General features: G+C 34.5%; 2 protein-coding genes across 2 annotated transcripts; both read left to right on the forward strand.

Moving 5' to 3' along the window:
- The first annotated feature begins 3,150 nt into the window (after positions 1–3,150).
- Positions 3,151–5,354, forward strand: LOC128219932 (serine protease inhibitor Cvsi-2-like). The gene is made up of 3 exons (XM_052928117.1): positions 3,151–3,246; positions 4,367–4,477; positions 5,182–5,354. Exons 1-3 carry the CDS (start codon positions 3,204–3,206, stop codon positions 5,292–5,294), a joined length of 267 nt encoding a protein of 88 aa, XP_052784077.1. The 5' UTR covers positions 3,151–3,203; the 3' UTR covers positions 5,295–5,354.
- Positions 5,355–15,116: 9,762 nt separating this feature from the next.
- Positions 15,117–17,355, forward strand: LOC128219929 (uncharacterized). Its single transcript, XM_052928113.1, has one exon. The coding sequence runs from the start codon at positions 15,232–15,234 to the stop codon at positions 16,963–16,965; it is 1,734 nt and encodes a 577-aa protein (XP_052784073.1). The 5' UTR covers positions 15,117–15,231; the 3' UTR covers positions 16,966–17,355.
- Positions 17,356–20,181: the final 2,826 nt, after the last annotated feature.

A 20,181-nucleotide genomic window follows, 5' to 3' on the forward strand; every position in this document is an offset into this window, starting at 1 on the left:
TTACATTATTTTCACTAAATGTTGATGTTACATGGTAAAATGAGTTGAGATTGAGTTTGAGATTTGACTTAAGTATTTTCGTAATATTGGGGCCTGCTGTTTTATGGTAAAATGAGTTGGATTGAGTTTGAGATTGGACTTAAGTATGTTCGTGATATTGGGGCCTGCTGTTTTATGGTAAAATGAGTTGGATTGAGTTTGAGATTTGACTTAAGTATGTTCGTGATATTGGGGCCTGCTGTTTTATGGTAAAATGAGTTGGATTGAGTTTGAGATTTGACTTAAGTATGTTCGTGATATTGGAGCCAGACCATTTGGCTTTTGCCAGCTATGTTGTTTAAGAATTTAACATTATTCATGACATGATAGTATACATACACAGTTCAACATAATCATATTTGATTTTACTAAAGCAAATATGTTTCGATGGCAAATATTCTTATACGTACATTCCATTGTTTAATGGATCGAGCTGAACATTCATTTTAAACATGCATTATAATAGAAGTGTACGTAAAAGAACAGAATATCAGTAATGTCAATTAATGATGTTTCTCAAACAGCAACTTTTTGTTCTGACTATAATGTCTCGAAATTTAAACAAAACAAAACTGTTCTATCCTTTCTGATTCTGATACTGACCATAAACTAGCTGGAGTTCCACAGGGATCCATACTGGTCCACTTCTATTCTTGATTTGTATTAATAACATTGTTTAAGATATTCAGTACATACACAACATTAAATATCATAATCAATAATCCTACCCATGCTGCTATTACATTAAACTCGGATCTTGAAAAAACAAAACAATGGGGTAGTCGATGGTTAGTGTCCTTCGAACTTTCAAAGACTGAGTCACTTCTTATATCAACCAAACACAACAAGCCCTTCCATCCACCCTTTCTAATGAACATCATTTTCCAGGAAGGCGGGAACCATAAACATATAGGCATTACCATATCATCATCAAGAACTTGACATGAACATATTTCCAGCATTAAGCATGGGAACTTCTCTATATGTATTTATTCTCTATAAAATTCATCATTCCATGACGCCTACATACCTTTTAACTTCGATGCCATCGCCAGTTGTAAAGAAGACATCATACAGGTTAAGAAATACCCACCAAATTAGAACTTTTCACTGCAAAACTCATTTTTTTTCTCGCAATCTTTCTTACCATCGACAATATCGCTCTAGATATCCTTTCCAGCGTCAGTAACTGAAAAAGCGTCACTCGACTCTTTCAGTTTCGAATAAAAAAAATGTTCATTGTGCACCACTTCTCATTCCCTCGTGCAGCTCTATTTAAGCCCACTCTGTATATGAAACCACATGTTTGGCAACCATTAAGCCCATTCAAAGGCCTAATATACCCTTATGGGTATTCTTATAGTCTATTCATTTCCAAAGCGACCACTGTTTGGCAAATATTAAGCCCATTAAGAGCCAAACAAACCAATATGCGACTCTATTCAATGCCAATTAGACCACATTTGGCCCAGTATTCAGTATCCAAACCGACCACAGCAGACATAATGAAGTCGTTGCCTCGAAGTTATGACCATAAAATAACTCATTCGGATCTCCTCGGCCATTTTTTTCAAAAACAACCTCGGATGTATGCCGGTATCAGTTGAAGTAGTTTGTATCTTTTTAAATTATATCGTTAATTAATTTTAGTGTTTTAGAGATTTATAAATTGATCTAAGTTTAAATTGATTACCAGTGAAGTGTATTAATGCAAACATAATTAAGATTTTCAAGAGTAACGACATAAAGTTAAACTGCTAAATAAAATTACTACGCGATCTACTTGCGGCGGACTTAAACGTACCTCTTTTTGAGTATGTAAACCGTCCAAATACATCCGAGGTTGTTTTTGAAAAAAATGGCCGAGGAGCTCCGAATGAAAGTAACTTTGGTATCGACGTTAATGAGGTAAGTTCTTCGTGTTAATTTAAAGTTTATTATACAATGAGTGAAAGATTGAATTCAATTAAAAGCAGTTTTATAGTCCAACAGTAACAATTAAACATGAAAGCCTTACACTTTTCCATAAAAAAATAAAATTGTTTTTAAATATAATTATTATAACCAGTTCTGCACTCATTGTTTAAATGAATCTGCAATACAAAATCTTTAAAAAGGGTAAACATAGACAAAATACCTCTACATTGCTGTTAATTGTATTTGGAACTTGCAATGCATTTGACCTTGATATTACAGTGGTGAGTTATAAATGTTAAAGTGATTCCCATATTGGTGAGTTATAAATGTTAAAGTGATTCCCATATTTAAAATTAATATATCAAACATAGAATTTGAGTGATAAACCTTTAACTACTTTCTAAATAATGCATATATGGAAAAAATAATTACTGATAACAATTAATTAACTCGAAGATTGTAACCGTTTTTTAAAAGCTAAAAACGCACAAATATAAATAACACAGGTGGGTCCTAACAAATGTATGGACATCAACGATCGTCTCATACGGTAGAAATACCGTGTTTTATGCAACTTTTTTAAATTAAACTCGGTATTCTTTATAAAAACCATTGTTTTCGATATGCATTCATCCCTTTCGGTCAATCAAAAAAATGTATTAATTGTGGTACTGCGTAAATGGTAGCAAGAGCGCATCTTATGCATATAGAACATTCGACATTTCCGACCCCAGTGATTTCGACAAAATGCCCTTCCTTCGCCAGATGGTGGGATTGTTAATTCCCTGCATATGCCTGATTGTTAAGGCTAGGAAATTCAAATGATGTCTCATACCTCATTAGCTTTGGAATTTGGCCATGAAAACCCTATTTTTGATAAATGAAATAAATACTTATAAATAAACACTTCTCAAGAGACAGTTGCAATCTACTTTAAAACAAGTGAAAAGTCATACTCAGCTATTGCCTACGTTCATAAACTCACGATCAACAAAGATTATTTAAAGTGTTCCGCACGATATTACACTATTCGTGACGAACGGATTCTAAATCTAACACAGTCAATTCTAAACTAGTTCACCGATGTCTGTTCTCACCCATCAGGACCAGACAGGCCAATATCCATATTTGTCAAAGATTATCACAACTGACCTCAGCCTTTTACATACGTGGACACGTATGCATGGCTATATAAAGCAGGGATCTGATCCCAACCACACACACACGGATCTAAACAACCGATAACCATGAAGATTGCTCTTTGCTGCGCTGTGGTGCTTGCCTGTCTTGGTAAGCATTTTGGTTTTATTTATTTAATTGTCAGATATCATTTCTTCAAAGTAAAATTTGTTAAACAATTGTGACATTTATTAATATGTTTATATATATGCAGGGGTCTTATTTTTTTTTTTTTTTTTTTTTTGCACCCCCCCCCCCCTTAAATCTTTCAAGTTTGTTTTTCTCAATATAGGAGAACAAAGTTATAAAAAACGCCTAAAATAAACCATTTTGGACTAGAAACTGTTTAAGCTTTCTTGGAGGAGAACCCACAAACCCCCTTGCCAACATTTTAAACCAAATTAATTTCGGTCTGAGGGAGGTTGTGTTTGTGTTTGTGTAAGTTTATCAATGCCTGCCCGTGTCCATAGGATGCTTTATTGCTTCATCCCGCATTGACGCCGTCACGGCTACTATTGCGTTTTTAAATGCCATATGTGACATGAGATAGATTGACAGCAATTCGCGGTCAAATCCTGACATTGGAAGTCTTGAACAAACAGAGTGAGATACAAGAGATCCGGGTGCGACACCCTAGCTGTTTGCGAAGAGACCACTTGGTTCTTTTACGTGCTCGGACATGTGAAGCACCGATACACGAGATACAACTCTCTTGGGTTGAACTAGTACTTAGTACACCATTTTTCCAGTTTAACCGATTAAACGCCGAGCGCTAGGCAATGGAGCTACTGTTACCATATTTTAACGTCATTCGGTTTGATGCGGCCGGGTTTAAACCGCCAGACCTTCCGCACCCTAACAGACTGCTCGACCACTGAGCTATCGGGGTGGTTTTCTGAGGGAGGGGCGCAAGTCAAAAGGTTACGCCACTAAGTTACGCTCCCTCTAACGTCAACTTCTGGATCCGCCCCTGATAGTAAACATTGGACCAATCAATAAACATTCCTTTTCAAATAATTAACATGGGTTATACAATTGGCTGCTGATTAAGGTCTCCATTGGTTATATTGTCCTGATAACTTCGTGCAAAAACAATGGAACATATCGTTTACTTTACGCGATATCCAAATGTGACGTCACAAACCACGTGGTTTGACCATTTACTTTAATGGATTATCTTTTAAACATGTCATAATGATTTCACTACCGGAACATTTACGTGTATTTTCAGCCTTGGCCTATGGAGAGGAGTGCCAGAACGTCTCAGGTTGTACTCACGTGACCTGCCCGGAGAACGACTACACGCTCGAGTGCCACAACCGCCAGTGCACGTGCACACACAGTGAGGCCCTTCCATAAATACTTGTTCAACACATTGATGATTTTAATCGTTCTAACTTGGTGTTTATAATACAGACAGACAAAAACAAATAGACAGACAGACAGAAAGTTTATGTTTGACTTGTTCAATGTACATGGTCAAGAACACATATAATACACAGTGAAATAGGTCAACGTGTTTTGATTGATATGTATATAGTAACTATATACATAAACGAAATTAAATATGTTACAATGTTTTAAAAAAATGTTAAATTCTTTATTTGAATGTTTTGCTTGTTTATTAGTTTATCTTAAAACTTGGAATACTACATGTACATGGCTACACTATTTTTTATTGTTCTTATAACATGAAATTTAACGCTAAAGAAAGAATTAGTTAATATCACTTGCATTCCAACTGGACATGGTATTCATACATGCCATATTTCTGAGAGGCTTCCCAGGGGATTTTGGTCTGAATTCCAGGGGATTTTGATATTACACCAGGGGATTTTTACGAGACGAAAAATTGCGCAATATCTGCATTTATGATATAAGAATAAATACAGAAATACACTCAAATTACAATAATTTTTGGACTAAATCATCATGGTCCTTCATGGAATTTACACTTATAATAGTATTGATGCTTTCCACTGTCAACCTTAAGCAAGTTATGAAAAAAAAACCGTATTATTTGATAATATTGATATTTCATTTCAGCCACGGCCCAATGCACCGCCGTTGGCGATTGCAGCGGAAACCGATGCGACCGTGACTGGCACTGCGTTGACGGTCGCTGCCGTTGCGGTTTCGGATTCGGCGGCGGCCGATAGATGGCACCATTCGTCTAAGCTTGTTATATTTATGTTAGTCAATACATGAATGTATCAGGATTGCTTCTTGTTATAATTTTCCGTTTCTAAATTATATTACTAACACAGCTAGAGTAGCATTTAAGTGTTCATTTGGTTAGTGTTTGTCTGGTGACAATGAGTAAGGAGTGTGACGTTTCCAGCCCAGACCTGTTTCTATTAAGAAATAAAACAAACCACTGTGTGGAGTTTGGCCACGGACTGTTGTACGTTCTCTAATATAATGGACAATTTTCGACATTTTACCCTTACTGATAGCCAATTGGAATTCCACGGCCACTTTCCTTCGAAAACAACCTCGGATGTATGCCTGCACACCAGTAGAAGTAGTTCGTAAAGTTAATGATAATAATATTCATCAATAGTGTTTGAACGTGTATTAAAATTGTACCACTAATTACAAATTGGTTCCCAGTGAAGTTTATTATTGCATAAATAATTAATATTCCTAAGAGCAAAGTCCTTAGGTTTAAGTGCGAAATTGAAATTACTGCGCGATCTACTTGCAGCGTAGTTAAATGTAAAAAAAAATAACATTGTTAACCGTGCGATTTGACAAAGTTAAGGCCTCTTCAGCAGGGTCATCGCAGCAAATATGGGGAAATACCGGAACATGTCGTCACCCTTTACAAAGATAATAAAATAAAACTAAAAAAAATGCCAGTTAGGCCTAAAAAATGTTTGGTTAGGGTTACATCCTTTTCAAAAATAGGTAGGGTAGGTAGGCTTTTTATTTATTTTTATTAGGCTTTATATAAGAATATCATTTTCGTCATTGGAGAATGGTGTTAAAGTTATCTTCTGTATAAGCATTTAAGGTTTAAACTACATATTGAAAAGCAATTAAAAAAAGATTTTTTTTTATTATTTAAAGTTTTTCATTTTTTTTCAAACTGATTATAAAAACGGTAGGGCGGCGCCTATTCCCTAGGTAGGGGCGGGTAACCCGAACCAAATGTATTTTTTAGGCCTTATCACAAGTTACAGTTACTACATCATATTCTTACTAAACTATGATTTTAAAAAAGGGGCGGGGGCGTGGTGTGTCAAAGCAACGCAACCTGCACCTGTGATCCAACCTACTTAATTAACAAAGTTAAATAACTTTATTTTGCATAAAATGCAAACTATGGCCTTTAATTATTCGTCTTTGATTTTCTGGTTAAGATTTTGCTTGCAAGCGTGCATAAGACAATTCCTAAGCAACTACTTGATGTATTACATTGAAACTTTATACAAGGACTCACAACCTTCCAACCTACTTAACTAATCAAGTCAGATAATTATCATGCATGTAATGTAAATCATATTATTTTATTATTCTACCTAGGAATTCTTGTTTAAAGCGGGGATATAGTCTCCGTGACATCTCTTGTTTTAGATATACATATATATAGTTTGGTGTTACTAGGTTAATCTACAATCCCGATTTGCAAACATACTGTCACACATAATCTAACGAATTTCATCATATTACATACGGGTGTGAACTATGGGGATTTACAAAATCTACAGAGTTGGAGAGGATGAATATGAAATTTTGCAAAGTTATACTTGTTGTTAGACAAACAACTTCAAACGCTGCTGTGTACGGTGAATTGGGTAGATACCCGTTACATATAAACATATAGGTACGTATTATTAAAGTACTGGTTTAGACTTAAGAAAAGTGATAATATAGTTATTCAGTCGGTCATTGAAAATGCTATGTTAGATATTGATAACGATAAAGCAAACTGCTTTAGTAATGTAAACAATCTTCTCTCACGATATGGCTTTACTAGATTTGTTGTAAAGGTTCACAGATAAATGAAAACCATTTTATTTGGGGGGTTTTAAACAACGTCTTATTGGCGAATGTTTACAATAGCAAAGAAAAGTCAACGACAAAGTTGTTTTAAAGCTGTTCAAAATTTTCTAAAACCGTTAGTAACGGTTTAAGCCATAAATATAAACCTTCGAACGGAAATATGAACATCTGCGATCTAATCTTTTGTCAGCTCTCTTATATCATTGGTTTGCAGATATTTACGCAAAAAAATGCTCTTTCCAAGACAAAAAAAAAAGTTGTGAAAATGGTAAATCTGTGAGAGGGCAGCTTTAACTGTGTATAGAGAACTTAAAAACTCATTTGAATTTGAATCTTATTCAGACAATATTGCATCAAGAAATCTTAGAATTGCTATAACGAAATAACGTTTCTTTGTTCATAGTTTAAGAATACATGTTCGTAGAAATGATAGACTAGAAAAAAACCTTTCAAATATGCCATTCTAATGAACAAGAGGACGAGTATCACTTTGTGTCTAAATATACACCATAATATGTTCTGTGAAGACAAAATTATATTAAACGTTATTATAGAGTTCAGTTAGTCCTAGTATGTTTAAACGTGAAACAAAATGAATCCGAATCATTTATGCTAGGTAAATATATATGGGCAGGATTTTATAAGTCAGATTATTAATTGATGAATCGAAATATGTATTTTTTTAACATTAATATTCAGAATATTCAAGTCATGTTTTGCCCTCATGTTTAGGTATAATTATTATTGCATCTGTCATGTTAGTAAGTCATATATTAAAATTGATTGTTCCAACATGTATATGCATACGATAATCAAATAATATAATTGCCCTAAATTCGATGATTCGAAAAAGTACTATGTTCAGTTCATCCTTTATATGACAATAATAAAAGTCTCTCACTGCATAGTGTAGTTGTAATGCTGTTATATTTATATCTTAATGTAACACCTAAAACTTTAAAGTTTACGTGTAATAAAATATGATCTGTTCTGTTCTGTAAAATAACAGGGTTTGTTGTTAAAAGAGCTATATCATCTGCAAACAAGAGAATTAATTAATTGTTGTTATTATTCATGGAAGTTGTTATACTAGATAGTGTTATGTAACCTTTGTCAATAACTATTGCAAAGATTACGTAATGCTCAATAACCGAAAATATCTAGGACAACGGCGCCAAAACACGCATAAAAATAAATGAATGAATTCGAAATTATTTTTTCTGACATCTCTTTGTCAAAAGTAAACGAGGTATAAGAAATATACGATGGAATAGATTGAAAAGTAACTACCAATTCATAAAGGGAAAACCTCTCTGGAGAAACTTCGATAAATACTGTTTATATTTGTATACAACAAATGTTTGAAAAAGTCAGACTGATACATGATTTCGAAACACACAAGCAAAGTATTGTATTATGAATAATGTATAATTAAAGTGACACTCTTATTCAAAATCAATACATACAAAAGTTTAACAAACATCAATTTTGACTATTAAACCTTTAACTACTTACTAAATAATGCATTTATGGAAAATATTAATTACTGATAACAAGATTGTAATCATGTATTTAATAGCTGAGAGGGCAAAACTATTAAATGATTGGTGAATGCTACAAGATTTACCGTGGTCTACTATAGTCTCATAAGGTAGAAATACCGTGTTGTTTGCTTATTTCTTTCAAATTAAACTTGGTATCCTTCATAAGAACCATTGTTTTCGACATTTACTTATCCCGTTTGGAATATCATTTTTTTTTATTAATTGTGGTATTCTTATTTGGGAGTAAGAGTGCATCTTTAATATGATATGATAATATCGCATTGCATATGGATATCTACGGACTGTTTTATACAGGTATTTATGAATGTTATTTATTCATATTTATTATAACTAAATGGTTTTGATGGAATACGCCGAATTTAGTAAATATTTTGTACATATAATGTTGTTTAGCATGCACACGTATCTGTGGACCAATGAAAATTAAGTATTTTTAAAATATTCGCCTGTTCTAATTTTAGAGCCCAAGGCCGCTGACTATATTTTGTAGACTACTAGATTTGACTAAAAAAATTATTATCATTTTAAAAAATGATCTCATTTACTAAAATTGAAAGGGGTTGATAAAATAATATTAGATTTGCTTGTATTTTAATGATGCAATCCTTGGCCAAAATTTCAGCGTTGCATCATCCTACAAAATTCCGTCAAGTTAAAATTTTGGCCAAGGAATGCATCATTAAAAGACAAGCAAATCTAAAAATATTTCACACGAGTGGAAGCAGGAAATAGCAGCTTATATAGACTAAGAAATATTTTCATATCTTTTCTGTCGATTTTATTTTTGAAATTAACGTCACTTTCTTGTTTGTTTACATCGGTTGTGAACCGTGGGGACCCATTTGAGAACCCCTTTAAGTCACGTGATTCCTCATTCTGTATCCGCTATATAACACAGTTGGCTTTTCTGAATGCATTTCTGACGTCATCGACCCGAAAGCGTGCCGAGACATCGAAACATGAATAAAACTCGATCCACATTGGTTTACAAATAATTACAGTAATTTAATGGAAATAAAATCCTGCTTTAGTGTCATATGACCTGTAAATATTTTAATGACATTTAACCTAAAATAAGATAAAAAATTTTTATCAGATTTATCAAAGCCATTCCTACCGACAATCTAGCATACCATAACTATGAATTACTGCAGTAAAACAAAGTAAGAAAATCACGCAATGCCTAAACACGGTGGAGAACCCACGTGACTTATTTGGTAAAGTGCACGGCAACAAATGTCAACAAGTCTCGATTCAGGTAAGGTTTTTAAAGATAACTTTCTTAATATTTGGAGAATTTTTGTGAAATAAAGACCATAAACCCCGCATTTAAGAGCTCTATCTACGGTAATATAGAACTTTCTCTAATATTGTAATGCTTTCCTGAAAATCTTGACCAACTGATTTCTCAGAGTTGAAATCTAAGGCAAAGTACACGGCTTTTGACAAATCTATCGCTTTACTTCATGTTAGCCGTAAATAATTCATACACAAATCTTATTTTAAGCAAATTTTATGTATTTTATAGTTTTCAGCGTGTATTGTTTAACTTCTAGTTATTTCAAAGGTAAAAATGAACTAAAACCAAATTGATAAAGTACACGGACATTTTAGGATGATAAAGTACACGGTCATTTTAGTTTATGTTTGAAAGTAGAGTGCGGTTTACAAACTAATAGTTATATAAGCATTTTCTATGCGTGAAGTCAGAATGTATAGTGTTTAGCTTTTATTTAAGTTGTATCAATAAATTTTGCATTATAACGCACACCTAAATAACTAAATATTTAGCAATCATATTTAATGAGGAGTTGAAAGATAGTTTAAGAGAAAGTCTGCCATTATAAGTTCGATAACTTTTAAATATGCATACAAAAAAGAATCATACATACATTTCTTCAAAAATCAGATAGCTTTACTTATAAATTATAATCTGGACTGACGGCGAATAAAACATCTCTGTAGTTAGCGGCCCGTTTGTGGTGATTATAAATTTCATGAATGTTCTTATTTTGATGTGATATAAAACAATAAAACAGGCACATCATAATTAGTTTATATATATTTCCACATTTAAAGCATATTGTTCAAACCTTTCAGGTAACGCTGAATCTTTTATTTGGTTCAGTCTGAACAAATATTATCTGATCTACATCAGTAAAACTGCGGTCGTTCGAACAATACAGACAGGAACTCATTGTAAAGATGGAGGCTCGGAGTTAGATGGGAAACAGTAAGGAGGAATGAGAGCACACTATATTACCAACTTACAGGCTATGACTAAGACTTTAACATCTAGATAAGAGCTGAGCATGGAACATAATAATGTTCTAGACTAAAGGCTGAAATGTGATTACAAAATAATTGTGTTTCAAAGCTTGCAGAATTATAAAAGATACATGCAGTTAAGAGTTTATAGGACATCAATGGGAAAATGACAACAATGCATCTCTAAACCTTGTGAAAATGTTTTATGCTCAATCCGTTTTCATACTAATTGTACACATCATTTTTTTCAGTACTGTAAGACAAACGAACATTTTGAAAGAGCATCATTTGGTAACAGTACGTTTTGCTATTTATCTTAATAAAATGTTAAACTCGTCAAAACGTTATTTTTACTCGGCAACATACTGGAATGCGCTTCTAACTAGACCATTGTGATCTTTCAATGTTTCCTGATTAGGTGTGTTTCGCCTTAACGTGCCTGCTGAGTCCAGATTTGAACTTAAATGCTAAGCGACTCTGTAGACATTTGCGACGAGTCATTTCCATGTGTCTCAGTTGAAATCTGATCACTGAGATTGCTCGTGTCACCCAATTTGAACCCACGCACATCACAGGTTAGCTTCAATTGGCCGCTTTCGCGTCTTTCATGTATCTTCAAGTCTTTCAAGAGCAGTTTTGCCACAATATTTGCAAACGTGCAACTTTGTCTCGCCGTGATTGCTGCACCTATAAAAAAGACATGTAATGTCACAAATTAGCGAGAAATGCTGGCAATGTCAGTACTTGAATATGATTTATAAAAAAAACCTATATTACTGCATCGCAATAAGTGTTTGATCGTGTAATCAGCATCATAAAACTAAACGACCCTGTCCACTGAAACACGGACCACATTATTATGTGAAACACGCAACCGCTAAAAAACGTTGATAACACAGTCAGACGACGGCAAATCGTAACCTCTACACGAGAGGAGTCATAATAAAAGTATAACTGTTAGTATATTCTTATTTCTCTGCGAAAAAATAAAGCTAAAATCTAACCTGTGTCTGTGTAAACACTTTCCGCAAAAACGATGGCAATTGACCAGAATGCCTTCTGTCGTGGTCTACTAGATGTTTGTTTGTTTTTATTTTGAAATGCCATTGCGCATTCTTTGCATAAAGTCGGAGTCTTCATATTTTGAAATGAAACAAATGTCACTAAATCATAAGTCTATCAAATCAGCTAGCAATCGAAGACATTAAAAGTACAAGAACACTTTCCTTTCTCAAAACTGACAAAATGAAGAGTTATTAAGCAGCTGTGTGTTACTGTTTACCATGTATAATGAATACAAACACGTTTTACATATACGATACGAAAAAGAAGTGGAACACCCTTTACAAAAAATTCAAGCCCTTTATAATGTCAATTGCGAATATATTGTTAATATACGGGACTGAATTTTAGTGTGATAACACATGTTTCCATGATTCATGAAAATGAGCCCATCTTTAGGCGACTCCGTCGGTCTAACTGTTAAAACGCGTTCATTCTTCTATTGCCACTCCATTACAATGCGTCTTTTCAAACATGGAGCAATGTTCAATAATGAATTTGAAGAATAAAAATAATAAATAAATTTATAATAACTCGTTTTAGCACCAGTCAGTGAAATAATGAGTATATACACTGAAGGTTGTAAACGACCGTGTACTTTATCAAACCTAAAATGTCCGTGTACTTTATCAATTTGGTTTTAGTTCATTTTCGCCTTTGAAATAACTATATGAAGTTCAACAATACACGCTGAAAACTATAAAATACATAAAATTTGCTTAAAATAAGATTTGTGTATGAATTATTTACGGCTAACATGAAGTAAAGCGATAGATTTGTCAAAAGCCGTGTACTTTGCCTTAGATTTCAACTCTGAGAAATCAGTTGGTCAATATTTTCAGGAAAACTTAAGAATATTAGAGAAAGTCCTTTATTACCGTAGATAGAGCTCTTAAATGCGGGGTTTATGGTCTTTATTTCACAAAAATTCTCCAAATATTAAGAAAGTTATCTTTAAAAACCTTACCTGAATCGAGACTTGTTGACAGTTGTTGCCGAGCACTTTACCAAATAAGTCACGTGGGTTCTCCACCGTGCTAAATATCACTTATAAATTAAGTTTGCTATAGAATGGAATGATCTTTCCAGGCTTAAGGACATGCTTAAGGAATATGCAGACTATCAAAACTGTTTTTGTATTTTTGGAAATTATTATTTCAGCTATCAACTTATAGCATACATTCTGCTTAAACGCTTCAGCATAAAAACCTGAAAGGATTACAACTTTTGGCTTAATTGAACGGAATATGAAAAACATGTTTACAAGAAAGATATCATTTGGTCGAAAAAGAACAATTCCAAAGCAAAAATCGGATTTATTTCCATTTACTTAGTGTATTAAAATACTTATAATATAGGATTAAGGATTGCTTTGATTTTAAATACACAATAATCTCTCTCTTTTTCTGTTTAACTAATAGGATATAACTTATTACAATCCGAAAATATTTGAACTTAGCAGGTTTAAGGCCATGATAAATAAATAACTTGTTTAACGTTTCCTGACCGACTCACAAAACATACCAGCGACTCAAAATGTTCAAGCCTCTTCGGAAGTCATATGATTTTGTGATCGTTTATCAACACAGAGTAAAGCGGTTAAAGCTGCACTCTCACAGATTGAACGTTTTGACAGCTTTTTATTTTTTGTCTTGGAACGAGACAATTTTTGCGAAAATCTATGGAAAACAGTTAAATAAGACTGCTGACAAAAAAATAGATCGCAGATTTTTATATTTCAGCTCAAAAATTGATGTTTATGCATTTTTCTTAAACCGTTAGTAACGGTTTAAGTCATAAAACATTAATAATCGAACGGAAATATGAAAATCTACGTTCTGAATTTTTGTCAGCAATCTTATATCATTAGTTTGCAGATATTTACGCAAAAAATTGCTCTTTCCAAGACAGAAAATAAAAAAAGTTGTAAAAATGGTATATCTGTGAGAGTGCAGCTTTAAGATGTTACCAATTATGCATGTTAAAGTATAAAAAAATAGTATGGTTTTATTGGGGTGTACCCACGCAGGTACAGGCAATGAAAACAAAAAATACATCAAAAACTCACACCAAAAGGGACTCATACAAACACATAGGGATAAATTAACCTTAAAGTATTTTTGTCTTAGCGCGTTACTGACGCTATTCAAATCGTGGACTTCAAAGACAATATTTGAGCATATATAAACATTTGTTTAAGGGTTCCAGCCATCAGTATCTTAGTTTTAACACTCACAATGAGTTGCCAGACTTTATTTTATCATAAATAAAGTCCATTCTTACAAAAAAAACATGAGCGAGTCCCTTTAAAGCTCCACTCACACAGATTGTAAGTGTTGACAATTCATTTGTCTCAGATTTGGCTGATTTTGGCATCAATGTCTTCAATTCAGTCATATTAGATGATTCTCAATAAACAGATCTCAATTGTTTGGTAAAATGCCGAAAATTGCTATTTTAAACCGTTAGTAACGCTTTAGTCATAAAACATCAATTTTCGAACGTAAATATGATTCACTGATCTTTTATAAGCAGTCTTAAATCATTGGTTTCCAAACATTAACGCAAAAAATGGCTCATTCAAAGATAAAACACACCCACACACACACACAAGTTGTCAAAACAATAAATCTGTGAGAATCCAGCTTTAAAAAGAAAAACAGCGAATATGTGGATAGGGGAACACCAAACAAACAATTCATTAAGTGTGGCCTTGGGAATGAAATCTAGACACTATTCTTCTTCACAATAAAGATATTCTGTTTCGTACCAGCTTACATTGCATTGTGTACGTACGCAATATTTAAATTTTTAATGGAAATAATTAATTATACATGGACTTTCAAAAACATCAATTTAAATACTGCCATCAATACAATGACGGAAATGCAGAGGTGATTTTAAATTATAATAAATGTTATCAAATTGTGCATCTTAATCGTATGCTAATTAAATTAAATACATTGACAGAAAAATAATTTGGATTTATTATTTATACTTCTTATTTCAGATTTTGATGGATTTAAACCAGGAATAGAAATAATGGAAGAAAAGGCATTTGACATTGTGTATGGAGTAGTTGGACTTATATGTTATAATTTTGTTTTACAACGACTATGAGAAAAAAGGATATACTTATGCAAACGAATGTGGCGAATTTTGGATTATAAATCTTGAAAAATATAGATTCACCATGTCTGGCCCAAGTGAGCGCGAGTCAAGGGCCATTTTCCTGAATTTTAAGGAAATTCGATGTCTGGAAAAAAGTTTCCAAGTGATAGACCTGGAAAGGGCATACAGAAATAACATAATGAACATGCACCAGAAAGACATGAAGATACATTACAAGAAAATAAAGGACAGAGTTGGGAAAATCCATTCGAATTTGACAAGAGAACAAATCGACGAAATGAAAGTGATGGAGCAAAGCGGTGAGGTAAAGATAAAGCTATCAACTAGCACGGATTCTAGCATCCGAATATCCGCCGCGGAGAAGCGACTGAAGCTTCAGCCCAGAGCTAAAAGCGCCATGCCCCGCCTTCGACGCAGCGGGAGCGCCTTTCCCGCACGGCCTTTAAGAACCACCCACTCGGCGTTTACTCGATCTACCAGTAACGACTGTCCGCCGGGTTCTCCCCGAACCAAGAGCTGTAGATTTGGAGGTTCGTCCATTAACATGGCCGCTATTTCGCCGCGGTCCAATACTGCGGGCACGTCACGATCATGTACCCACGGCCGTTCGAACTCCCTGTACCCGGAATCGGAATTGTCCACCGGAAGCGCTGTATTGCCTTTATCAATAAGAAATGAGAGGAAGAAATCAATATTCATTGATAGTGACGATAAACCACTGAAGCCGCTTATATCAATAACGACTGCAGACGTGGACAGCGATTCCGGGAAGTCACTAACAAATATAAAAGTGCCAAAGTTAACATTGAATATGTCACCGTTATCGGGAACAGGAAAAAGTCGACCATCATCGCCTTTAGCTTCGCCAAGATCATCTATAATGAAGTCGCCAAAGTCCCCAAAGGCAGCAAAGAAGTCAAAAGGTATGGGTAACTCAAAAGTGTCGGCCTCAAGTAAGCCTTTTCCCCCAGAGAACGAGAAACCGGGCACTCAAGAAGGCGGGCTCTGGAGCACCAGAACCGCCACATACCTCCAGCTTCCTTCGGGCTCGTGTGTGGCTGATGCACAAAACAACGAGAGTAAAGATGATTCCACTCCAGGCGAATCTGATCGATCAAATGGCGCGGTTCCTCCAACGAGACTCACATCAGCTACTAGCAGTGGGGAAAAACAACGGCCCAATACGGCCGCCATTGCTGATTCAATGAGGCGGAAATCGCAGGCAGATATGCAAAGAGCATCGCGCCTTCTAGCGGAAGGCAAAACGACCGTGCCCTTTGATTCTCACGACTATATAGCTATTGAAGAGAGATCCAAATCGGAGAAACCGTTCCGCTCAATCAGAGAACGGACGTTTAACGTAAATATGGAAACAGACGTTATGAGTGACTGTATGGGGGAAGAATTGTATAGAGACATGAAGAGAGGCATGATACTTGGGGAGGTAGCATCAAGCCTGTGCTTAGAGGACAAAATAGACTTCTTTTTAGATCGCGTTGATGATTACATCAAAGTGAATCCGAATTACGTATATAATGCGGAAAGAACTCGCGCGGAACTGGAAGCGGTTCGCGCAGAAAATAAGGCCGCCAAAGCGAAGAAGGTGAAACGGAACACACTACGGAGACGGCAGTTAGAGCGGAAGCTGCTGGATGGAGAGGAGGCGATGAGAGAGGCGGCGAAGGCCCGCTACATCAGGTTAAATGACGATGAACTGGATATGTCTAATGTAAATACACTTGTAGTGGATCAGATGAAAATGTTGTCTAGTATAAAGATATGGAACCAAGGTTGATTGAAATATGTTGAAAGTATTTTGAAAGATATGAAATAAAGTGGATCTGTGTTGAAAATAGTACTAAGCTATGGAATGATGCGTGTTTGATTTAATTGTGTTGAACAATACTAAGATATGCCATATTATGGAATCATGCATGGTTGATTAAAATGTGTTGAAAAGTGCTAAGATACGGAATATTGCGTGGTTAATTGAACTGTGTTGAATTGTAATATGATATTGAATCGTGCTTGGGTATTATAGTATAAATATATATATAGAATACTGCGCGTGTGAACCGATGTTTTAAATAACATCAGGCTTGTTTCGTTTAACAGCATATGATTCAATTAATAACTCTCTTATTTCCTTTTATACTTTAATAAGGCTACTAAAAAGTCCAAATAACTCATGCGCCTCATTGTGGTTGTATTCTGGTTCTTGTCAACTACAGTATGTGTATACCACGTGATAAATTACGTCATATATGCTACGTCGGAAGACAACATTTTGCATAAAATGAAGACCTAATCAAAGATAACTTTTCTTTAAGAACACCGTTTTAAATAAAACAAAGGGCAGTCTTTGCCACTTACAGAGCCCCGCCTTCGTTTTATTACCGAAGTTTGATTAGTGCTCCGTCAGACGGCCGTATTGTGAAAAGGTTTTTCGAAGTGTTTGAACAAACTAAACTCTCAATCAAACTCTGGTAAAAGACCGAAGGCGGGGTCCGTAAGAGGCGTAGACTGCGCTATGTTTCATCTAATATGGTGAAGAAATATTGAAGTTATCTTTGTTTTAAGTCTTCATTCGAAGCAAAATATGGCCTTCCGACATAGCATTTATGACGCAATTTATCACGTGGGATACACACACTGCAACTACATTCCTTGCCTATTCAATCTCTACATATTGTCGCTAACTTTCGTGAAGATCAAGGATTGTTTCACGTTAGATACTTAAAGCTGCACTCCCACAGATTAACCGATTTACCAGCTCTAAATATCATCAAACCTGTGATAAAAGACTGCTGGCAAAAGATCAGATCGTAGATTTTCATATTTCCGTTCGAAAACTAATGTTTTATGTATGAGAGCGTTACTAACGGTTTAAGAAAAATGCATAAAACATCAATATTTGAACTAAAATATGAAAATCTGCGATCTTATTTTTGTCAGCAGTCATAAATCACGTTTCCATGCATTTTCGCATATATTGGCTCGTTGCAAAAAAATGTCAAAACGTTCAATTTGTGAAAGTGTAGACTTAACAAAGAGACAAAGTTACCAATTTTTGAACATGTTTTGTTTTGTTTTAATTCTTCAATTTGTGTAAAAAAAAGGTGCATGGGGTGTTTCAACGTGTCTGTTTTTCAAAGAAATAATGTCCTTTAACATCGGGGTCATCGTTGTCATGGTATTTGTTCTGGCCGTTTTCATGTCATGGTCGTTATCATGGTCGGTGCAATCTTTGATGTCGTTTCGATTTATATACCAAGTTTCGTGAATATATATTTTTACGAAACTTGGTACTCATTTTTACTATGACACGGCAAACAAGGTTTGTGTCAGATCCTATAACTCTGCTTCAACATTTTGTGTCGACGTATATACGTTACTCAACTAAGATAAAATGATGATTTTAAGGGACTTGTTCATGTTTTGTAAAATGCACTTTTATGGGAAAAAATACGATATCAAGCGTGGCAAATGATTAGGAGGGTTAAAACTAAGATACTGACAGCTGGAACCCTTTTTAAATTGTTGATATTTGATCAAATACTGTGTTTTAAGACCACAAAAAAACGTAAGCAATTCGATTCGCCAAAGCGTTGTTATGTGATTGGTTGATCCCATTATCATGTGATGTTACAAATGTATTCGATAAAGGTTTAAATATCCTTCATTTAGTGTCAGTCATTGTGGCTGAGTGGGTGTGGCTTTGTTTTCTATATTTTCTTGATTGTACCCACTAAAACTGGTTTCTTTTTAATAATTTAATTGTATTCTCTTCTACAATTTCGGTATCAAAGATTAAAATAATTATGAAATAAGTTTTTTTCAGATGCATTTTCGGGAAAACTCATTCTTGGTTAAAAAAATGAGCGAGTCCTTTAACAAATAATTTTAATAAAACAATGTTATTTTTTTATTTTGCAAACTTCATTTACGAATAAAAGTATGCTTGAACGTTTAAACGAACACTTTCAAAACCCAATCATCGACTTTAACGAATCAAAGATTTAAACACGTTATTTAATACCTTCTTAATCAAATTAATAAGATTATTGGGGTTTATGTTTAGTTAAACTATCGTGACATGCCACATTGATTCTTCCAAATCCTACCAACCAGGCTGGAAACAAACAAACAAATGTTAAAGGAAAAACAAACAAGCAGATCCGAAAAAAATGTAATTCGTCATGGAGATACCAAAAGCGGGTTTAGACGGGGCGTACCCGGCGCGCGCCCCTCTAAAATGTCCAAGTTTACTTTTATATGTCAATATCCGAGAAAATATCGAGTGAATTATTTTAAACTAAAATGGCTCAATCTTTCCAATCTCAAGTCTCAATTTACTCATTAAAATCCTGCATTATTCGTATACTTTGGGACGGGGGTGTACTTCCTTAGTTGGGCTTCCAAACTGCGTTCCCGTCTAAAGCGAAATCATGAAAAAGCCCTCATGATTCAATGTAATCTATGAACTCTTTCATTTCATGTCAAAGTTTCTATATAGGTGTCTGCCTCTCATCCAAGAGGTTGTGGGTTCGATCCCCACCAGGGGTTATCTCTCATGACCTCGCAAAATGGACACAGTACTGCCATGGGCATGGAATCGAGCGTGATTCTGTAAGCTGTCAGCTTTCGCCACAATCGAGCTAAAAGATATTAGTATAAACTAAATTAACTAAATTTTCAATTACATGTGTATTACTTAGAATTAATAAAAAAAAGGAAATTAAGATATTATTATCTATATTAGGCATCAAATCATATGACCAGTGAGATTATTTAACGAAGAAAATCACTTTAAGCTGCGCTCTCACAGATTAAACGTTTTGACAACTTTTTTTTATTTTTTGTCTTGGAACGCGTCAATTTTTACGAAAATCCTTGGAAACCAGTTATTTAAGACTACTGACTAAAAATTAGATCGCAGATTTTTATATTTAAGTTAAAAAAATGATATTTTATGCATTTTTTTAAAACCGTTAGTAACGGTTTAAGCCAT

This window comes from Mya arenaria, chromosome 15 (assembly GCF_026914265.1).
Source record: "Mya arenaria isolate MELC-2E11 chromosome 15, ASM2691426v1".
Taxonomy (NCBI): Eukaryota; Metazoa; Mollusca; class Bivalvia; order Myida; family Myidae; genus Mya; species Mya arenaria.

Coding starts and splice junctions, on each gene's coding strand:
- LOC128219932 (XM_052928117.1), top strand. CDS start 3,204: ATGAAGATTGCTCTTTGCTGCGCTGTGGTGCTTGCCTGTCTTG. Junction 3,247..4,366: donor TGTGGTGCTTGCCTGTCTTG/GTAAGCATTTTG, acceptor GTGTATTTTCAG/CCTTGGCCTATGGAGAGGAG. Junction 4,478..5,181: donor CCAGTGCACGTGCACACACA/GTGAGGCCCTTC, acceptor ATTTCATTTCAG/CCACGGCCCAATGCACCGCC.
- LOC128219929 (XM_052928113.1), top strand. CDS start 15,232: ATGTCTGGCCCAAGTGAGCGCGAGTCAAGGGCCATTTTCCTGAATTTT.